The sequence below is a fragment of the Dermacentor albipictus genome, chromosome 6 (assembly GCF_038994185.2).
Source record: "Dermacentor albipictus isolate Rhodes 1998 colony chromosome 6, USDA_Dalb.pri_finalv2, whole genome shotgun sequence".
Classification (NCBI taxonomy): Eukaryota; Metazoa; Arthropoda; class Arachnida; order Ixodida; family Ixodidae; genus Dermacentor; species Dermacentor albipictus.
In genome coordinates, this window is record NC_091826.1 from 34,842,639 (window position 1) to 34,861,581 (window position 18,943).

Sequence of the window (18,943 nt, forward strand, 5' to 3'; positions counted from 1 at the left end):
ACGACGCAACCGACGAGCTCGAGTTGTGGCACTGCGACGGACTTTCTTGTCGACGGCGCCAGCAAAATCAGCGTGACGACCTCGTTCGACGGAACCCCGCGCGATCGGCCGTCGAACCGACAACACGAGAGCGAGGCCGTCTTCGCTTGTATATATAAATAATCGGGCTCAAAATGAGTCAGACACGCCTACCAAGTTGAAATGCATAAGCTTGAACCATTCCAAGCCGTGCCCATGAAGTTTGAGCCAATGTCGATCCAGTTCAGCGAAGGTTAAGCCTGGTGCCGTCGAGTTCGTGCACCTGCTACCGGCGGACCTGAACTGAAATGTAAGCGGTTAGGTGGAACGAGGCTGCTTTTATAGTTCAGTTCTGGACTTAGCTATTTCAAATCAAACGCACTTCCCTTCGCACGGCGCGTACACAATACGCGGCAAACGGCCAGCGCTGTGCCAACACCTGTGCGCATCACCGTACCTGTATACGCTGTCGGTCGCTTGCGCTACGTATATGGTTGGGTCTGTATGTACGTGTTGCTTTGCCGACACATTTCTCAATCTCAGAGATGCACTGTTTGCCTCTGCGTCAAACGGTAAAGAAACACAACATACGGTATGCATTCGGTATACAGCACGCAGCATAAACAAACGCCTCACACCGTCATATATAGCAACGTAGTCTGAGCGATGGCATCCGCGCGTTTTCGCGAAAGAACAACACGGCCTATTATTGAGCACTAACGCAAGCACACTTTTCTCTAATAATGCTCTATGGCACGCGCAAACTGCAAGTATGATGGCGTTAAAGAAACCGGGAATCAGTAACAAATTAGCATCCCGTAATATATGTATCTGGATCGCAGTTGCGGTAGCTTAACATGGTTCGGCCGCGCATATTGACTCGTCTCATGTGCGCAGATATGTATGTTTTGCTACGTTTTGACGTTGTTTCATATCAGCGATCAACCTTTTCCGCAATATTTGACGATAACAACGATCTGCGGCTGTAGATGTAAACAAGTGCACCGTGCTTTGATAAATTCGACGCAGAAGGCTGCGCTCCAAGACTTCTTGTACGTGCGCAATGTCTAAATAATGTGTGAGAAGAATACAAAAAGCGAGCTCCAAGGGCAGAATATGGCCATAAATTCCAAGGCAGTTGTGTCGCCAAACGGAACTGGGCGTATCTGTATCGGCCGCACTTTTTGCAGAACAGCGCACTCAGGCCTGCTCACCCAGTAGTCGGTGAGGGCTGTACATGGCTTCCAGGAACAACACGCTGCCTCGGAGAAGCCATTCATAATTATTCGCGATCCAATAAACACACAACCAACGCGCACTCCAAGTGGGCGCAGCTACACAAATCAAGCGGCGAAAGCAACGGGACCCTTCCAAACTTTCCATATCGTGTCATATTACGCGCGCTTCTTGTAGGTGGAATATTGATCAGGGACAACGATCAAGGATAACAATATTATATGGAAATAAAACAGGTTTATTAACTGCATGGGGCGATGAGATGCAGATGACCATTGCACTTCTAGGTAAATTTTACTTGCTTGGTTGCGGCCGCGACTCTTGTTGGCAGGTACACCAGTTTTGTTTTTGCCGGGTGAACTGCTATATTTAAAACGGTTTTCTAAGAGTAACACGTAATTTTGGCCTCATAAGCCTTCTAAGGGTACACAGGCATGCATATCCGCGACATATATGTAAGAGAAAGATTATCAACTATTCAATTGAAAACATGAAAACTCCCAGCCGGAATAAGAGTGTTTCTTTTTAAAGCTGCACCAGCCCCAGGTGAACCAAACGACTTTGCGAGAAAAGTAATCAAGGCAGTTATTGGATGTTAATATTAACAACAGTGTTAGGGGAAATTATTGCCCATGTACTCAAACTGAATCGGGGAGACCGGGAAGGCTTCACCAATGTAATCTCCGTGGCTTTTCTGGCGATCTCCTTCAACGTGCCAGCAGGTGAAATGAATTAGAAGCGTACAGTCTAATCGAATGGTATTTGCTGTTCAGATTGTATGCGACTTCAGAATTCACCATTGAAAATGATCTAATAGCCGTTTCCGTTCGAATGTAACGCATAACAAAACTTTTGAAATCTCGAAGGTGAGGGGCCAGTGCAAGCTAGGACTCTTATTACGAATGGGTGCTGCTGAGCACGAGGTCGCGGGATCGAATCCCGGCCACGGCGGCCGCATTTCGATGGGGGCGAAATGCGAAAGCACCAGTGTACTTAGATTTAGGTGCACGTTTAAAGAACCCAAGGCGGTCGAAATTTCCGGAGTCCTCCACTACGGCATGCCTCATAATCAGGAAGTGGTTTTGGCACGTAAAACCCCAAAATTTTTTACGAATGATGGTGCCGCTGGAGAGTCGAGGCTTTTGCGCAGAGGCGCACCAGTTCCTGAGAGAATTAACGCGCGGTTGCTAATCGGTGCCGCTGAACAAGTTCGCAGCTGTCATTCAACATAAACGACCCGTTTTGGGGCAGCCTGTAAGCCTGCTAGCTTGATTCAGCAAGGAAAACGTTTTTTTTTACAGTCTCTCCACGTATGAGTGAGTGAGTGAATAAACTTTTATTTGGTCCAGCAAAGCGCGATAAAACGCGCACCTGGCTAATCCCACGACGGGACTGACAGATCTAGTCTGCCGGCCCGATCGCGGGCGCGCTGGACGGCCAGGATTTGATCCTCAAAGACGGGACTTCGCAGGAGGGCGTCCCACTCTTCCTTGGTGAACTTCGGGCCCAGCGACCCGCACTCCCAGAGCATATGAGGCAACGTAGCTACCTCACCACAGACTACGCAAGAACAATTCGTATAAATCTCTGGATATATGCTATTAAGGGACGCCGGATTTGGGTACGAGTTCGTTTGCAGTAGTCTTAGTGTGACCGCCTGCGGCCTGCTTAACTTGGAGTGAGGCGGGGGGAAAACCCTTCCCTCTAAGTAGAAGAATTTAGTTATTTCGTTGTGTGTGAGAGGAGCGTCTCGGTGTCCGGGGAGAGAGTCGCCCGACCCGACGGCAGCGCGGTCGGTAAAGCCACGCGCAGCCTCGTGGGCAGACTCGTTGAGGTTCAGAGGAACCCCCTCAATCGCCCCGACGTGTGCAGGGAACCAAAAAATCGAGTGCATGGAGGTGTTGCCGTGTTTGGCGCCTTTCAGAATTTGAACTACCTGCCGGGCTACCCGGCCTTTCTGGAATGCCCTGATGGCGGCTTTCGAATCGCTATACACCCTGTCTCTCCGACCGTCTTGCATGGCGAGTGCAATGGCCACTTGCTCGGCCACCTCTGGGTTCGTCGTCCGGACGGAGGCACAGTTGATAACTTTGCCCAGCGTGTCAACGACGGAAACCGCAAAAGCCTTGCCGTCTCGGTATGCAGCTGCGTCCACGACGCTTGCTGCGATTTTGTCCCTGTTTACTTGCTTTAGCATATTCAATGCTCTTGCCTTGCGACGACCTGCGTTGTGAACGGGATGAACGTTGCGGGGCAAAGGGGCGACCACGATCTTCTCCCCTATTTCTCTGGGGATTTGGGTGTCTTCAGCCAAGTTCTTGGTTGGTGCGAGTCCGATCTCCTCGAGGATATGCCTGCCGGCTGGCGTGGTGGACAGCCGAGTTAGCTGGGCCCGTTCCTGAGCCTCGGCTATCTCCTCCACGGTGTTGTGTATGCCGAGCCGAAGGAGGTCCTCTGTATGCGTTCTGACGGGCAGCCCGAGGGCTCTCTTGAAGAATTTTCTAATGAGGGCATTAAGCTTTTCCCGCTCGGTTCTGAGCCAGTTGTGCATGGCCACCGTGTAGGTGAAGTGACACAGCACAAAGGCGTTGATGAGCCGAAGCAGGTTGTCCTCCTTGAGGCCACGATGTCTGTTCGTGACCCTTCGGACAAGGCGAAAAGCATTGTCGGTTTTCGCAATTATCTTGCGTAACGCAGTGCCGTTGCCGCCGCGTGATTCTATAAACATACCCAGGACTCTGATGGTGTCGACCCGGGGTATCGGGTCACCGCTCCGAGTGAACAGGTGAATGTCATTTTCCGAGACCGGTTTCCAGCCCTTGGGTCTGCGCCCTTTTTCTTTTCTATAAAGGAGAAGCTCAGATTTGGTCGGGGAGCATCTGAGTCCGGTGGGTAGCAGGTACTGCTCCGTGACGTCTACCGCCTCTTGCATGGCGCTTTCCACTTGCCCTTCGCTACCGCCGGTGCACCAGATGGTGATGTCGTCTGCGTAGATGGTGTGTTTGATACCTTCAACTTGGGCCAGATTCCTCGAGAGGCCGATCATGCAGATGTTGAATAGTGCAAGAGAAATGACCGAGCCTTGGGGCGTGCCCCGTGGGCCCAGGAGCAACTCGTCGGAGACAAAGTCGCCGATCCGCAGTTTCGCTTTCCTCCCCGTCAGGAACGAACGGACGTAGTTATAGTCTGGGGCCCAGCTCGAGGTCTGCCACGGAGGCTAGAATGTATTCGTGGAGAACGTTGTCAAAGGCTTTCTCGAGGTCGAGTCCGAGCAGGGCCCTGGTGTCTCTGGTACTGCCGTCGATGATTTGATGTTTGATCATCTTCATGGCGTCCTGCGACGAGAGGCCGGCACGAAAGCCAATCATGTTGTGAGTATAGATGTTGTTCTCTTCGAGATATCTGTTTAGTCTGTTGAGGACGACATGCTCCGCCACTTTCCCAACGCAGGAGGTGAGAGAGATCGGTCGGAGGTTGTCCACGTTCGGAGCCTTGCCGGGTTTGGGGATCAGGACGACGTTGGCGGTCTTCCATTGCTCTGGGACGCTGCCGTTTTTCCAGGTCTCGTTGATCTTCTCGGTGAGGTATGCGATCGAACCATCGTCAAGGTTCCGCGGCATCTTGTTGGTGATTCTGTCGGCACCTGGCGCACGCTTCCCCTTGAGCGCGAAAATGGCTTGCCTAATTTCCCCCACGGTAAAGTCTTCGTCCAATTTCGGGCGGCTTGGGCCGAGGTAGTCAGGAAACCGGTCTGCAACCCATTGAAACTGGGTGTCCAATGTGGTATCGTACTTACCTTTCTCAGCGAACACAGCAGATATATAAATATCTGTACGTGTATGTGAGGCAGGCCGTTCCTTTAATTGCTTAATTATTGTCCTTATGATAGTGCTCCGGATAACTGAAAGCAGCCGTTTATAATACAGAAGCTGCTTAATCGAACGGACGTACAGTTGGGAGGGACATTTCATCTAGGTACGATATAGAAGATAACCGCAACATCTTTTTCTCAGAAATCAGACTCAAGAATAATTTCTTTCGTTTATACCTCTAGCAAAAAAAAAAAACCGGCTGCACTTTATTATTATTGTATTTTTTTAGTAAACAAATTCTGGCGTTTTACGTCTGGCGATATGATTGTGAAGCACCCTGTTCACTTATAACCACCTGGAAGTTTTTAACGTGCACCTAAACAAGGGCACGCGAGTGTTTTTTTTTAATTTTTTTCATTTCGTTACCATAGAGTTCCGCGACCCTATCATAACCCGTGTGCTCGAGTTAGCAGCACAATGCCATATCCACTATGCAGCCACTGTAAGGGTTAGTGTGTAAGGGCAGGATTTATAGACCGATGTACACCCTCATTCACCTTTAAAGTCTAAATTATGTTACAGTGCAGGGCCGATCTGACGGCGCACTTCTCACGCTCGAGAACGATCACGAAAGTGTCACCAATCATGCATTTGAGTACCCATGGGTGAGACTGTTTGTACAACTGCGTCTTTTATTAGGAGCTATGTGGCCCGAATCCGCCTGTTCGGACTCGCTTGGTATTGTCAAGTTGTACAGTGACAGTGCAGACCGACTCAGTGCCAGAACTGTGAGTTACAAATTTTAACCCTTCGTTGGACGAACTTGCGCCCAGCAAAACGTGTAACACTCGAGAACAACGACAGGGGCCAGCGAAGTCGGCGATTCTCGGACACATGTTTTGCGCCGCAAGGACGTTCACTTTCGTGCACGACTGATAGAGAAAGTTCGAGCGATATCGCTTGTGTCGGCTTTCCTCCCACAAAATGCTACACAGTACTCGTCGCGCATACAATCGGGTTGCTCAATGTTCGCCTACAACAGATAACGGATAGACCAATGGCGATAACTTACGAGAGGTTTCCGATACGTACGGGCGCGTCCTGTGCCGAGCGATAACGTTTAACATTTGATAGCCATGGAGTGAAGAGCGGTCAGCGGATTGAGACGAACGAGTGCACCTGTCAGTATTTCGCTTGACGGCACCGGACACATCCGCAAGGAAAGAGGAGGAGGAGGAGGGAACAATTACCTCTTTTATAGTTTAGCGTTTTTTTTTTCGTGCTGTATACAAATTATTTATTACTCAAAAGCAGTTTTTACAAACCTGTGAAATCCATTCGTGTTTTCAACATAACGTGTGCGTAGGCCCTTCCAACCTGCGAGAATTAAAATTCGTAAAAGCCCCGTGAAACAGGGACAGGGGTTGGTAGGGCTTGGATGAAGGAAGAATATGATGGCGCGCATTCTGCATTGAGGCGGAAGACGAGGTGCGTTCTAGCGAAGAAGCGAGCAGCAGCAGAAGAGGGAGAGAGAAAGCTTGCTCCGTTTCATTCGGAGAGTGGCTTGGCCTTAAGCCGTGCTCCCTGAAGGTATACAGTGTACCACAAGAGTTCTAGTACTATTATAGTTACACTACACTGAAGGGCTGCAGAAGATAGTGCCCCCCTTTCCCCTCCTCTCGCAGGACCTCATCGCTTTCGCAGAGTCGCATATCGCACATCGAGAGGTGAAGGGAGATGATAGGTTGCCGTTGTTCATGGCCCTGTTTTGAGGCGAGCCGAGGCGGGCAGTTCGAGTAACGCCAATGCTGCCAACCCCAAGGAAAATTCTCTAAGCTCGAAACTTCCCTAGTTCCCTAGGGAACGACGGAACTAGGGGACTCGGAAATTCTAACTAGAGAATTCCCTAGTTCGAAACTTTCGAATAACGAATCGAGTAGTCGCCATTTATAAATGCGAATATTTTTTTTTCGAATACCTTTCGAATATTTCCAAACGTCAACTGCGCTCACTTAAACATAGAGTAGGAGCGAACGTACGGTAAATTTTCAATCTCGCGGGTATAGCAACGACATAAAACGTGATAACGTCTGCAGTCTGGCAAGCTACGTTGCTTAGGTAGCCATACTTTAAAGGCTATATACAGCGATCACCCGCACTCTTTTAAGAACCCTGTGCGTGCGACGAAACTACTTCTTTGCTCGTAATGCCCCCCTTGTGTTTTAATGCGAAACCAGGCTTTGGAGAGTACCCCAGCAACATCTGTCACGCAGAGAACGTAATGCCTTGTACCTGCACAAAAAGGCGTAAATTGCGAAGCTACGATGTTTAATCGTTATAATAGGGTAAATGTAGACGATTGGTAGCTTTATAAGCGATACGGAACAATTGAAATAAAAAAAGAGAGAAAAATTGAACAGAGAATTTTGTGAACAAACTCGTGTCCGTAACGCGAAAGGCGTGACACCTCACCCACAGGGATACATAGGGCTCCATAGAAAATGTGTGGGGAAGCCTATTGTAGGCGTGGGCCAGTCGAAATGGGGGGGGGGGGGGGGTAACTTGAAATTTGGGGTTGGGCAATTTGGTATTTGGGGTTGGTGCAACTTCTATTTGGCGGTGGGTCAACGTAAATTTGGGGGTGGGTCAACTTAAACTTGTGGGTGGGTCAACTTGAATTTTGGGTTGGGCCAGCTTTATATTTAGGCGTAAAATTGAAAATTTCTATCCAAAATCTAGAGCTAACAGCTGAGACAAAGAATATTGCTTCGCATTCGTAGACAATTCTCAGAATTTTTATATATTCTTTCAATAAACAACGCTTCATAACGTACTATGTAATGACAGAAACTTGCTAAACTGAAGAATAATGGGATGTGAACAGCGCTTTCTAATTGCTGTAATCACTATCACTAATCACTATTCAATTTGATTCCATTCGCTTCTGGCCCAATTCGATTCGTATTCGCTTCGGTCTCGAAAATGACTATTCGCACACCCGTAGATTTTGCGTCTTGTTTACGAAGGACCTCTTATACCTAGGGAAAATTTCTGAAGGAAAGAAAAGCTGTAGTTCAAGAACTTGCGCTGCTGCATCATTTAAGCTTGAGCACAGCGACTTCATTAGTTAATTTTTTTGAGAAACGAGCTTGGCAAAAAAAATTAAACTGTGGTTTCGCAGTCTGCTTTGATGATAAACAAGTTTATCTCTACGAAAATGCACATTAGCAGAGAGCAACAGTACGCAAAACGAAACTCCCTGAATTCTAAAGGCAGCATCCTTATTTGCCCGCATCCCATACTCCTGTATGCTCTGTGGCATTGACTCTCGCATTAAAAAACGAAGAAAAAACACGAAGAGGGAACTAGGGAAATCTAGGGAATCTTTGTCCAATGTAGGGGAAAACTGGCCTTAGAGGTTGGCAAGTCTCAGTAGGCGCCGCCGCCGATGCACGCTGATAGCCGGCAACACAACCGCGGCACAACAGTCGAACCGAGCGCACTGTCACGCGACTCCCCGTTCTGTCTCTCGCGTTGCTGCAGACAACGATGGCGCAGCAACGACGCGACGCGACGGACGGGTGGACGTACACGCTGACCGGGTTCGGCGAGTTCCTCGAGATGCGTCGCGTCTCGTTCGCCGAGCCGATGCCGGCCGCCCGCCTCTGCGGCGTCTGCGGCCTGCTGCCTTGCCGCACCGTGCAGCTGCCGTGCGGCCACGTCTTCTGCGAGTCGTGCAAGGCCCAGGCAGGGCGAGGAGACTGCTGCCCCTTCGACGGGAAGAAGTTCGCCGACTCCGAAGTTCACTCGATGAGCATCGAGCGCAGCGACCTCGAGCAAAGACGCATTGTGTGCGCGGCCGGCCCCCGGGTGTGCGGCTTCGCCGGCAAACTGTCTGAGCTCGGAGATCACCTGACCAGGTGCGGGGGCGGCGAGACCAGGTGCGGCAAGTGCCAGCGACCCGTCTTTCGCAACCTCGCCGTGGATCACTACCGGATGTGCACCGTAGGTACGCCGGTTGCCACGAATGCCGAAGCTGACGCCAAAGGAGTCGGAGATGTTGCCAAGACGGAAGTAAAAACCCCGCGGGAACTGATGCTGGGCAAGGGCGTCGACCTGGAAGCCGTGTTCAGCTGCTTCACCAACGCTTTGGCCGAAAAGGTGACCAACCTCGAACGCCAGTTGCATGAAGTGCAAAAGAAGTCCACCAGCGACGAACAGTCATCGCTTGCTGCTGCGAACGAGGCGACCGTAATTCAGGGACCGTACCGCGCTGCTTCCAGAGTTGGCGTTTTGATCACCACGTGCAAGTTCGCCAACGTTTACGCCGGACTGGACTCGCTCAGTAAGAAGAAAAAGGAACTCAGGAAACCAACCGATAGGTATTCGCTAGGAGGTTACACCTTCAATCTCGACTGCAAGTTCTACAAGGATGAGAACGAGATGAATGTGTGTTTCGCTCTTTTTTTACGTCAAGGTGAATGGGACGGTTACGTGGAGTGGCCTTTCAAAAAGGTGACCCTGATCGTCATGCACCCCAGGAATGCAGGAAAAGATGTCCGCTTGCCGGTAACCATGGATGAACACGACATGGTGAAGAAACCTCACGCCGGCGGTCCGAGCTGGGGCCGTTGGACGGATCCGAAGAAGTGGAAGGACATTGAACTGCATGGGTATGTCGAGAAAGGGGCCCTCTATGTAAATGTCGAGTTGGAGTAAATCGGGGAGCCACCTTTCTGCACTTGTTTTTTACGGCAGCACCATCAAATCGCTCAGGAGGAAGGAATATGTGTATACCTCAGCCATGTTTCGTTTTCAACGGCACCTCGCCCCACCTGAAACAAAAGCGGTGCATCTGAACAGCCCGTTTCCTCGAGTTCGTACAAACCACGAAGTTGCGTTGTTATTGCTGTTTTCTCTGTAACAACAGACGAAATAATTACCACCTTTAAAACCGGCATTTTGGCTCGTCTACCTTCTTAGTAGTAAAGTCATATTTGCTTTAAGAAAGTTCATAAGGTCTTTTCTTCTAGTTACCATCATAGTTAAACTTATTTTTCATAAACAAGGTATTTGAGAGTCTATTTGTAATCGCGAACCTATTTGTTTATTGCTTGAATGATTAACTGAACCATTTTAATATTTTGGACAACTGCCTTGTTTTCATTCTGGCAGTTTTGCTCACTTGGCTGTAATCTCGTTAATAAGCTGCATCAAGAATTCTATTCATATATTTCAGTCATATATTTGCTTTTAAGAACGTTCATAAGGTCATTTCTTCTGACTTCCGCTCTAGTTCATGTTATTTTCCATAAACAAAGTATTTGAGAATATATTTGTAATCGAGAACCTATTTGTTTTTTATTGAATAATTAATTACTTGACGTTATTTAGTATTTTGCACATCCGCCTTGTTTTCATTCTCACTCGTTTACTCACTTGGCGGTAATCACGTTAACAGGCTGCATTAGGAATTCTATTCACAACGGGTTTATTTTGGGTTACGTGTTCTTTTTACGCTTTTGAATATCTTGACACAACTAATCACATCTCGTTGCTTAAAACTTAACAGTTCTGGAATAACGGTTCCTGCGTTATTAGATTTAAGGAACTACTTGTATTATAGACGTCGAGAAACTGTCTATTTACGGGATGTGTTTTTAGAAACAAAGTTAATAAGGGGGTTCCTCAGAGTTTCATAGTAGCACCATTGCCATTCCGTCAGTGTATACCTAAACGAACGTTTCACCCTTACAACGCTTGATCTACGCTGACGACCCAAATATCTCAGACTCAGAGTTTTACTATGGCTCACTTTTCAATTACTTAATACATTCGCGGACACGGTTACATGGTGTCGCCGCAGTCAGTTGATTTTAAATGCAAGCAAAACTAATTTACAGGTTTTTCTTTCCGCTCGGAAAAGTCGGCCTTTTGCACCTGTACTTTAGCTTGACTCGCGATGCATTTCTTGATGTTTACCTTGACCGTAAAAGAATTGTTGTTACATCAAACAAATAAAAAAAATTGGAATTACAGCACGAGAAAAGCTAGACCTTTCTTATCTCCTCCTGCTCTCATTTAGCTCTTCTTAGTGTAACACCTGACGCTGTCATTTATGTATATCTCGTACAACGCATGCAAAACGAAGCACTAAGCATTTTAAACAATAGCCGAGGTAATGCTATGAATAGTATATGCATGGGAAAATGAAATTGTCATTGTTAACTTGATTTACACCCTACTTAATTATTATATAGTTTTCAAGTTACTTAACAATGAGCTTCGTAGAACATTATAGACTTGAATTTCTTGCTGAATTTTAACCCTATATTCGTTTTGCTAGAAAGGATAGCTTCCTTCCCCTTCTGTTTCCTTTAACTTCAATAAACAACCAATTAGTACTACTTGTGAAAGCTTCTGCTAATTATTAGAAAAATGACTACTTCATCTTGCGCTCTCAGGATGAAACGTTTCTTTCCCATTCAAAACATTTCCGTCCCCTGATATGCGGAAGAAGTCATCGAAAGTTCCTTTGAATAACCAACGTTATTTAATATGTACTTGTGATACTTGTTTTCTATCTTCTTTTTCAAGCAGTATTTTGTAACTGTTATGTGGAGAAGAACAATTCTTGTTTACGTAAGTTCACTTGTATACGGGTTTTTTGCCAATAGCCTGCGTTTGTATTTCTTGCTTAAGTTTCTGGCTTTCTCGACAACGCAATAACTTTGCATTTATGCACCACTACTTTGGCTTTATGTGTGTTGCTTGAAGTTCAACTTGTTATGCCTCTCTATTGCGTTAGGTAACTATTTCTTACTTTGGGTTAATTTATTGTGTCTTCCTTGGATTTGATTTTTTGTTGTGCTTGTCTGGAATTTTCTCCTATTAATTATGTTTAGCATGTCCCGGTACGCTAAAGAGACTTAGATGGGCTAGTTGGTTGTTGGTGTGATGGACCATGGTTATACCGGCTCGCTTTGAGGGCAGGACGCAGAAAGAATGCACAGAGGACAGCCATGTCCCATCAAGTCGGTGCAGGTTCCCTCACCTTGGTTCCCTCACCTTGGTTCCCTCACCTTGTTTCCCTCACCTCGGTTCCCTCTTCTGCATATTCTGTTCCTGTAATCATGTTTTGCAAAACTCAGATAAACTTGAAATTGAAATCCAATAAAATGCAGAGATCAGTCGTCTGTTCTCGCGCCTGTCGAGTGTGTTTGCCGTAATAACGTGGTCTACTACTCATTTGCGTACCAGGATAGCATGGTCGGAGCAGACCGTCGGCTCGTTGCGTGACAGCTGGCCAAGTATAACCGTTGTCAGAAGGCTGTGGTTCATTGGTACGCAGTGCCCTGTACATTGTGAGGGTCTTCGCGTAACGCTTACCAAACTTCAAAGGTACTTAATGAAGGCTTCAGCGTTATTAAAGTTCAATCTTACTTTCTGCGCACTTCAGGGAGGTAACAAGTCACAAGCCGAAGACGGTAATACCGTCTTCGGCTTGTGGGCTAGCAGTTTCAAAGCGGTGCTGCGGGTGCGGTCTGCGGTTTCCTCAATCCACGAGCGCTGTCCTTCAGACAGCCCCAAATGCATAGTGCTGAGTTCAGTAGCACACACTGTGCAAAAGTGACAATAAAACTTGTTTTTGATCAATAATTTATCGCAGGCAGCACGTTTAGCTCAACCTCCAGTTTTGAAAACGCACGGCGAAATTCAAGATGTGTTTGTTGCCTGCGCGGCGATTGTCCGAGGGCATTCACTCGTTGTGCTATTGTGGCTTACACACGTCGCGCTAGCATCCGCGTCCGAAAGTGTCCGAAAACTCGTGTGGAAGCTCGCTCGTGTCGATTCTTGGCTGACGCCACAGTACATTGCCTACTGGGACCTCTTCTGGGGATCCACTTGTGTGCGACAATACGTATAACGATGCCATCCCAATTATGTTACGCTCTTTCCACGCTTCCTCAGTAATGCGAGTGGCGTAGAGATTGATTGATTGATTGATTGATTGATTGATTGATTGATTGAAAACTTTATTATTCCACCGAGCTGGGGTGCCCACCTCTTAATCTACACGTAGGTAGGGAGGGAGGACGAAGCAGTCCGCTAGGAAAAGGTTTCAAAACACGCCTCATCAAACAACCGAAATTAACGGAGTGGGATAAATTCAGAGAGATAAGAAAGGAGGCCTCACTGCCGGACGATATCTACAATATCGACTAGTGGACACACCTCCTTAAGGCGCATATAGGGGAAGCGAGTGGCGTAGGGAGAATTCACGTGACGTCACGTACGCCATTTTGTAGTTCCCTTCACAGCTGCCACTGCGCTACTGGAGATACGCGCACCTTGATAACGCGCGACTTCCCACCGTGGTGGCTGTACGGCCGTATAGTGACCTCGACGGCACTGACGGACCACGCCGAATTTTCTAGCGTATTATTTTTCATCGCGCTCATAGCGGCATTTTAAAAAAAATTTCTTTGCACCGCTGAGTGCAGAGAGGCTTGGGGGAGGATCGACTGTAGGCGGCGCCACTTAGAGCAGGCGTTCGCGATGGACGCCAGCGAACTTCGCAAACTTGGGTATGTGCCACAGCCACTTAGGACAACGACAACGACAACAACAACCTCTTTTATTCGCATTGACAACTTTTCATTAACTACCGTATTATTAGCTGTTAACTGAACGTAAGAATACCCGATCTTTGGCCCATCCCCCCATTGTGGGTGCGTACCATGCTTTGAAGGCACGGCAGCAACAACCACAAGATGGTGGACATCGTGATGCCAGCTTGTGCAGCTACTTTCTACACGTTCTGCCGTTCGTTTTTCCCTGCTTTCGAGCGTCCGTTTTAGACATTTCCAATCGCTGAAGGGCGCTGAATCGTCCGGCGCCCTGCTATATGGCATCGAATTCCAGCGTTTATGTTACGCAGTCACGCGGATCAATGCCTCTCACGCCATTGCGGGGTTACGTTGACCAGCGTCCAATTTAGACTGGCATCGCTGTATTTTTTTGCCGTTATCGGTCGGGAGCTCTCGACTTCCGACTCCTCCTGTAATGGAGACGAAAGCATTGATCATCTCCTTCGTTCTTGCCACCGTTCCACCTCGTCGCGCAAAATTGGATCGCATTGGATATCCGTCGATGAAGCATATCCAATCCAATCCGATTCTGCGCGAAGAGGTGGAGTGGTGCAAAATCCGCGAACTCCCGCTCCGTTATGCTGCGTTTTGGATGAATGCATGTTCCAAATTTACTAACATTTGGAGCTGTGCAGTTTTACAGTAGCCATGAAGCATTTTCAATGCAGTTCAAAAGTTCATAAAAGCATACAGCTATAGTTACATTGTTACAGCAACCCCGTGGGTGTTCTATCTCTATCCTGGCATTTTTGTTACATCATCATCATCAGCCTGGTTACGCCCACTGCAGGGCAAAGGCCTCTCTCATACTTCTCCAACAACCCCGGTCATCTACTATTTTTGTTACATGTTCTTTTAAATACAATTTTTTGAAATCTTTTTTTATTTCGACTTGAAATAATTTCTTAGTTTCTTTTTGCAGGACTTTCTTTAGAGATGCTCAATTATTTTGTTTTTTGTCATTTCTGCGGTCAATCCCTATCGTGTGTAGTGCCATGTTGAAATGGAATCAACATCCCCAGGCTACCAATGCCCATGTGGGTATGAATCGTACGTTCAGAGGACAAGAACTACGGCCTTCTACTCCGCCGGTATTAACGAGGGAATCATCCAAACTGGGCGGCACGGGCCAGCATTTCCCAGGAGTCTATATTTACATCTACGGCGATTAGTTTTGATTTACTATCACATTCTTAATGCACGAAATTAAGTTTTCTTGCCTTTCTAGTTACAGCTGCCCGTTTCATGAGCGATTCCCCGTAGAGGGTCGTGCCGTACTCACAGGCAATTACAAAATTTACAATTTACAATTTACAAAATTTTAGATTTTTACCTCCATTTTCTGAACACATAAGCAAAGTCTGCCCGACTCTTGGCGAATCCCCGCGAGTGGGTAAGCGCCAAACTCATCAAGGACATCATCATCATCATCATCTCACAGGCACCAAACCAAACCAGGCTGGCCAATTGCCGCTGGACACCACCGCAGCTGTCGACCAAGGCCCGCAACTATACCGGTCGCCTACTACACGATGATTCTGCTCCGCATAGCCGCAACGCTCGGTCTCTTGCTGGTGGGCTTGTACGTCGAGTATCGCGTAGGGCCGCTTCTGCCTCGCATCAGCTGCGGTGACGCTGACGAAGCAGTCTCCCATCTACCGGCCACCGCAGGCTCTGCAGGCTGGTACGTTGCAGGGTGACGCGTCAACTTTGTTTTCCTCGCGTCTACCGAAGAGTGAGGGTGGCGAGGTTGAACCAGTCACTCCCGACTGCCATTTCTTACCATCGCAGCGCTGACGCAGCCGACGCGCACGATGTTACTGCCGTAGCCAACGCTGCCGGCGCAGCAACGAGGGACGTCTGCAGCGCCGCGCATGGCGAAGCCGACGCCGCGGACCGCGATGCCATGGCGGACGGTCGCTGCGCCAACAGCCCGACAGATGGCGCTGGTTGCGTGGAGCGCAGCTCTGGAGCCGTCGGGATGCCCAGCGCCGGTGCAGTTGACGTATGGCTGGTTTGTAAGTGTCCGTAAGAGGATAGAGCTTCGGACGTGTGTGTATCCCGTTTTGCAATGTGTTTATTGCGGTAGCGATTGTACGGACGCTCCAAGCGCATTTCTGCCGTCGCCGTCGCCGTGATGTTCCATATACAGTCCAAGGGCGATAAAACCGCCGCCGCGCGCCCTATGCTGCATGTGTGAGCGAAACCTTGCGAGGGTGAGCGGGCGATCGCGTCTCAGTCTCGTGCATGAAAGGGAGGAAAGTGGAGAGGAAGCGCGCAGCCTTCCGTCGCGCGCGAGGCTCTGGGGAGGGGGAGGATAGGGGAAGGGGAGAGTGCGTTCTACTTCCAGCTTGCCCGAGCGGCCGCCCGGGCAACACCACCTAGATAGCACAAGGCCTGTTTACTCCGATCCATGACGTCACGCTACCTGGCCCGAAATTTCTATTGACAATGCTGGCGTGATGAAAGCGGTTACGTCAAAATCACTGTTGCCTACTCGGGAGCATCCCCATTAGATTCTATGGCAGTCGGGCCAGGTAGCATGACGTCATGGATCGGAGTGAAAAGGCCTTGTGCTATCTAGGTGGTGTTGGCCCGGGCCGCTTTATCTCGAAAGCCATCTGCGATGGGGGGACGGTCCGTCGCGCGGTGTGTTTTCGCGGCTTAGTTCGCGTTGATGCGCGACGCAGCACGAAGATCACTTCGCTCGCTGGTGCTGCCGCGCTTCCTCACTCCAGCGTTCTGACACCCGAGTTTCCGTGGTTCTCGAGTGAAATGTACTCATGCTTGCTTGTGCGCTCGTGATACCACGCTTGTTACTTTAGTTAGTATGTCTACGTTTACAAGATTATGCATCCGATAAAACTGCTTTTCTTACTTCATATAGCCAACTGTCAACTACTTTGCTATCGCAATCGACGCTTCGCATTTCCGATGAAACTGCGATTCTTTAGTTGTTATAGCGCTGCTTTGGAAGCGTCGGGGCGTACGTGCTCTGGAGCGTGTCTTGGCCGAGCCTATAAGCAGACAACGGAGCACGCAGGCCCGCACTTTTGCAATTAAAGCGTGTCCATTAAGGTTACTACTCACAAAGTTGATCAGCGAAATTTAGTTCATTGTTAGTGGTAATGACAACTATGCCGCAAGTTCTGATGTCTACCACTGTCACGAAGCTTTGTCAGCAAAAAATTGCCTCAAATCTCCGATGTTTCATAATTTAGTGGGATCTTCGGTTGGTCGTTTCGAAGCGCCCTGGACCGCTCGCACAAGCAGCGCTGTCTTCGACAAGTCGAACGAGGGCGTGCGCCTTGCGTTCGGCTTAAAGTCCCTTGCTTTAGTTCGGCTTAGGGGAGGGGGGCATGATCTCCTAGTTCTTTTCGATCGCTCTCCTTCCTCGCCGACTGCTTTGAGGCGCTCCCAATGCTGTCGTTGGAGCAGTGGTCGAGATTGAAAGCCTCTCCTGCCACGTCATCACAGCACAGCGTCGCCGCTGTTGGCGATGGTTCAGCGTAACGTTGGCCCCTATACTACAGCTTCTGCTATTCGAAATAGGTCATTTGCATTATAATCACTATAGTCTCACACCTGCCATTTTCTCTTCCGAGAGCGAGTTGCACGTTCTGCTTGCGTGCTCGTCAATCTGCCTCCGAGTTCGAGGAAACGTCGGATACGCCCGACTCTGTGTCGGAGAATGCAGACGACCGGTCTCGTCGTGTTCCTTCTTGACAGAGGACTCATAGAGCTATGGTGACGAATTGTACATACCGTGAAAGAGGCGCTGGACAGGTGGATTGGATCTTCCCTAAGATGTGCGCGCACCGTTAAGCGGCAGCCGCAAGGCAGTATGGGAAGTCGGAGTGCCGGCCGCCGCGGCCACCGAAGACTCGCCTTGCCTCCAGCGTTTGATCCGTGCTCGACCCGGCGCTTCCTCTTGCCACAATGCCTTGCGGCCAACCATTATCGAAGGGAGCTGCGATTTTGCAGCGCAGGCAAGGCAAACATGCGTCTCTCCGGCGGCTGCGGTGGCCCGTGCAAGCCCGCACTCCAACTTCCCATATTGCCTTGCGGCCCTGCGCAGACGGTGCGCGCGCATTTCCGGAAAGGTCCGTATGTTTCGCCGCCTGTTTCGAAGCATCTTCACCGTCCCCACGGCCGTCGAAGAACCACGTGGTATAGATCTGCTACGCTTTTAACGCGATAGCGTTAATGAGCTCGTGTCGCAGAAAAACCGGTGTCGTCGGCGTCGGTGCCGGCGTCGGCGTCCGCGGCGTTGGCCGTGAGCGATAAATCACGGCAGGCACTTTTATTTCCTCTCTTCTCCGTGTCCACCAGCGACCGTGCATGCGTGGGCAGTGACCGTGGCCGACATCGCATCCGAGGCGCGGACCGTCCTCCGGTGGCACCGTCCCTTCGCTGCGTGGCTGCGCTGGACCGGGTGGCTGTCGGACGCGCCCCTGTGGCAGACGTGCCTCGTGACGGCACCTTTCTTGCTAAGCCTCGTGATGGTCAGGTAGGCATGTGACACGGAATCCCGAGCATATAGATCAGTGGCGTAGCCATGAGTGGGGCCGGGGGGAGCGGAGGGCACACTGGGCGCTTGCCCCCTTCCCCCAGTTGTTGTGTTAGAATACAACCGGTCCAGCTCCTCCCCGTAGCCAGTGAAATCCCCCACCCCCCACCCTTGGAAAAAGTTGTGGCGCCGCCACTGATATTTACCTGTCCAACGGAAGCTCCCAGGGCGGATCCATAATTGCCCTCTTGATTATTTTAATTATTCGCAAGCGACGTTTCTGCAACACACCTGCCGCAATAATTTGAGGGCTGTGGCGTTCTGATTCCGAGCATGAAGCCTGAGGTTGGACTCCCGGGCGCGGTGGCCGCGTTTCGATAGAGGCTGAACGCAAAGACGTTCGCGTACAGGTCTGGTCAAAATTAATACGGATCCCTCGATCCACCATAAGGCGTCCCGAATAACTCTGTATTTTCGATACGGCAAGCTCCGGATTTCTTTCTTTTTAATAAGGTGGTTCCAGACGCTTCGACGATAGGAGCCGCCGCGCTACTGCCACGATGGATCAAATTCCGTTCTCTTGGCGCAGTCAGAAATCGGACAAACTGGACGATGCGCTAATGATCGTGCACGTAACGCAGCACGAGCTTTCGATGAAACAACAGCGATACTGCACACTTTCCTGCGCATTGCCGAGTCTGCGTGTGTGTCCCGAG

At 49.4% G+C, this 18,943-nt stretch overlaps 1 protein-coding gene across 1 annotated transcript in view; it reads left to right on the top strand.

The window, feature by feature from the left end:
• The window catches only part of LOC139060983 (uncharacterized), a 149,609-nt gene that overhangs the window by 75,460 nt on the left and 55,206 nt on the right, over positions 1–18,943 (top strand). The window contains exons 2-5 of the mRNA XM_070540347.1: positions 8,610–9,739; positions 15,159–15,401; positions 15,509–15,735; positions 18,050–18,227. Of these exons, the coding sequence (XP_070396448.1) occupies positions 8,610–9,739; positions 15,159–15,401; positions 15,509–15,735; positions 18,050–18,227 (1,778 nt within the window). The remainder of the gene's footprint in view (positions 1–8,609; positions 9,740–15,158; positions 15,402–15,508; positions 15,736–18,049; positions 18,228–18,943) is intronic.